We start from the raw sequence: 3307 nt of genomic DNA on the forward strand, positions 1-3307 counted from the left end.
CCGCTCGCGGACCGCCGGCGCTGGGCGGACAGGGTCCCGTGGCGGACCTCAGACCGCTTCCTGCCAGGACCCGCATCCCAGCTCCCCGGGCTGCCCTCGTGGCTGCGTCCCCTCCAAAGGACACGGGCGCTCTACACCGCGAGTTGCCCCCTGAACCCTCGGAGAGGGAGGCCAGCAGCTCCTTTACCTCGTTGGTGAGAATCTGCCATCTGGAGAGCTGCTGCCTTCTGACAGCTGCGATGCCCGGGCTGGAGAGGGCTCAGACCATCTCTGAGGCTCCTCGGTTCCTGGGTGGCGCGCCTCGCTTGAGAGGTCATTCTCAAGGTCACACAGGAAGTCGGTATCAGAACGGGAGAGGAAACCAGGCCGTCTGGGTGTTCCCAGTTCTTAGTCCCATTCTGCCTGCTCTGGGCCAAGGTCACAGCACAGATTCTAGGTGCAGGGAAAAAGAGGCCCCCACACCTCCTGGTACCGGTGAAGAACCACGCCTAGAAATGTACCATAAGCAACTTAATTTTTTCCGTAGAATTTGATACTCTCCTTCTCCTTCGTTCGCATTTAAAACGAGGTCCCCATGTACTGTTATTTAGTGATAAGGCTCTACCCTGAAGCGTAGGCGTCTCCAGTTTCAATCCTGGAGTGCTACCGACTGGTTCTGTGACCCTGAGCAATTTACTTAACATCTCTGAACCTTAATATGCCCATCTGTAAAACATCTATACTTGCTTCACAGAGTTGTCTGATGATTGAATATGAGAGCACCTAGCACCTGCAGAAGGAACACACACCTGAAGCTTTTTTAGTTATCGACACATTTATCCAAATGAGTCACCAAACAGATGGTGGCTCTTGGGCATCAGTAGCTATGTAACTTCCATGTCATTGTCTAACCCGAAGCCAGTCCCTTAATCACTGAGTTTACACTTAAGACCTAATCTGCGGCAGGTACACGAAGCCTTCAGAATAAGAGACTAAAGCGGCACTTTTGATAATCAACGTGCTAGTCGATCTGTCTTGCTTTTATTGTGGCCTACAAGAAAAAAAATAAACCACATAGATATTGAGAAAGTATTGGGTTGTGGACTCAGAAGACAAGGTTCTCCTCTGACACGGACTCCCTGTGTGACCTTTGACAGTCATTTGACCTCTGTGGGGCCAGTTTTTCCCTTCAGGGATTGGAATAGAAGGTGCCTCAGAGACAGGTCATCTGAGGAAAATCCAATGTCTGAGCTAAAAAAGTATAGTTTCATTTTACCTTCGACATCTTTGACAGCTTTTAGTCATGAAATCGACTTTAAAAGTATACTGTACTTAAGTTCTCCAAGCAAAGGTAAACTGAGTGTTCAGGTTTTCAGATCTGAGGTAGCTTGCCACATTGAGCTAATATATGAGAAAATATTCCTAGGAGGTTCCCGCATATCTCTGCAAACGTGCAGCATTAGCAGCCGTCAGAAGTGGCTTCGCCTCTGCCTCTTGCTGCGTGTGGTTTAATTCTGTGCATGGCATTTCTCTGTTAATATTAATATAGGTCTCTCGGCTGCTAGGGGCGTTCCACAACCCAAAACAGGTGACCAGAGGTTTTGCTGGTGGTGTGAGTATAATTACCTTTTTTATTTTTTCCTTTTAGAAGTTTCTCAAGAAAGATGCTCTAACACATTTGTTAGATAGCCCTTGATCTCCATTTATTTAAAATGAGAGAAAATTGGCCATACTTATACTGTATATTAATACTGTCGGCTAACATGTATGAACCTATCAGGCCACGTTTAAAAGAATTATATTACAGCTGGCTATGTAAGCCTGTCGCATTAATATCTCGTTAAGGAGCCTTGTTAAAAATAGATCGAAATTTCCCTTGAGCCTGTGCCTTTTTTTTCACAGTCTCGTCTTGGTAAGACAGTTTTCTTCAAACCCACTACGAGTTGAGAAAAATTGTTGAGAAGCTTCAAAACCTGCTTTGCATTTTTATTTTGTGAGCTTCCCTAAAAACAGTAGATTGGTCGCCCATTCGGAGTGCCTCAGACGTCCGCGAGGCCCGTAGGCTTGTGCTCTCCCTACGCAGTCTTAGAGACTGTCCGGTTAGTGGAGCATCTATTTCTCATCGACTCTGCTGCTTTTAGAATTCCCGGCATTGGAGTTCTGTGCTTTAAAAGCTGATAACCACATTTTTAGAGCATTCTAAGACTGTGGGTCAGTGACTTTCTACGCGGTTTTATTTTACGTCTTCCTACAGAACCTGATTTGTGTTTCATGCTTCTTATACTCCCATATGACATCTTACTCCATGAGGGATTTGTAAGAGCATAGTACTTTTTTCCATTCATGTTCTATACCGTGGAATAAAGTCGATTTTTCTGGTGGCCTGATGACATTGATTGAGACTACTTGGGAGAACAAGAAGAAGCCAGAAGGTTCTGGGCTCTGCTCATACAAAGATGCAGAATATGGCTGCACTTACAGGCTCAAGGACGGCGAAGCGTTTTAAACACATTCTGAAAGCTAATGAGATCATCATTGCGCGCTGCTATTATTTAATTTTTAGGCTGTCCGTTAAAAAATTGTTTTAGCCTGGCAGGGAAGGGGCTATATTTGAAAGAAAGAAAAGGAAAAACTAATTTTTAAAAAGATTTCTTCAATGTACAGAAAAATTCAGAAATAATTAGTCTACCTGTTCAGGGAGTATCACCGGAGGGCGAGACCAGGGAAACGAATCAATGATTTAAGGAAGCGTAGTTGCAGGCAGCTGGGATAGACCATCGTCTAGACCAAACCTCCACGTGGGAGACTGTCCCCAAATCGTGATGTATCATTTCCAAATGGAGAGAGAGAGGGTCTGAATATCATCTCAAGTCACTTGAATCCTCTCATTATTCCTCTTTGCACATTTTTATTTCTGTGTTTGCAACGCTAGCTTCGTTTTGTTTGAAGCCTTTGAAATAAATGGCTGATGTTACATTATAAATACTCTGTCACTCTAAGTGTAACTCAGACTTTGCAGGTTTGATCACGTGCTGTTCTTACTGGTTACATGTTAACTTTGCTGAGCTAATTTCAGTTACATGTGTCATTAAGGAGACAGTTTTATGGAGGAACTCAGAAAGATGGAGACCCTTTCTTGATGGTGAAGTCCCATCTTCTCCGAGTGCCAAAACGGGCAATGTTTCGTGGGGAACAAAACTTGCCATGGAGGGGAAAGCACATGCCTTCGTGACGAACCCTCTGAATGTCAGCGAGAGGGCACTATCAAGATTTTTGCTTCCTTTGGTTTTACGGACTTGAATTAATGGGACCCTTTGTAGCTTTTCTG

At 44.7% G+C, this 3307-nt stretch overlaps 2 protein-coding genes across 8 annotated transcripts in view; one reads left to right on the forward strand and one right to left on the reverse strand.

Annotated features, from left to right (window-relative positions):
• Positions 1–305, reverse strand: part of CIB2 (calcium and integrin binding family member 2) — a 15135-nt gene extending 14830 nt beyond the window's left edge. The window contains exon 1 of one of the 5 annotated variants that reach the window (XM_015594061.2): positions 188–305. The gene's annotated coding sequence lies outside the window, so the exon portion shown is untranslated. The remainder of the gene's footprint in view (positions 1–187) is intronic. The other 4 variants (XM_015594059.2, XM_015594063.2, XM_025050241.1 and 1 more) reach the window with 4 other exon arrangements.
• The window catches only part of IDH3A (isocitrate dehydrogenase 3 (NAD(+)) alpha), a 10823-nt gene that overhangs the window by 409 nt on the left and 7107 nt on the right, over positions 1–3307 (forward strand). For 2 of the 3 annotated variants that reach the window (XM_025050219.1, XM_006905330.3), the window contains exon 2: positions 1529–1591. The exons of the other annotated variant lie outside the window; for it this stretch is intronic. In XM_025050219.1, coding sequence (XP_024905987.1) covers positions 1529–1591 — 63 coding nt within the window. The remainder of the gene's footprint in view (positions 1–1528; positions 1592–3307) is intronic. 3 annotated transcript variants of the gene reach the window in all.

The sequence above is a fragment of the Pteropus alecto genome, unplaced genomic scaffold (genome assembly GCF_000325575.1).
Source record: "Pteropus alecto unplaced genomic scaffold, ASM32557v1 scaffold60, whole genome shotgun sequence".
NCBI lineage: Eukaryota > Metazoa > Chordata > Mammalia > Chiroptera > Pteropodidae > Pteropus > Pteropus alecto.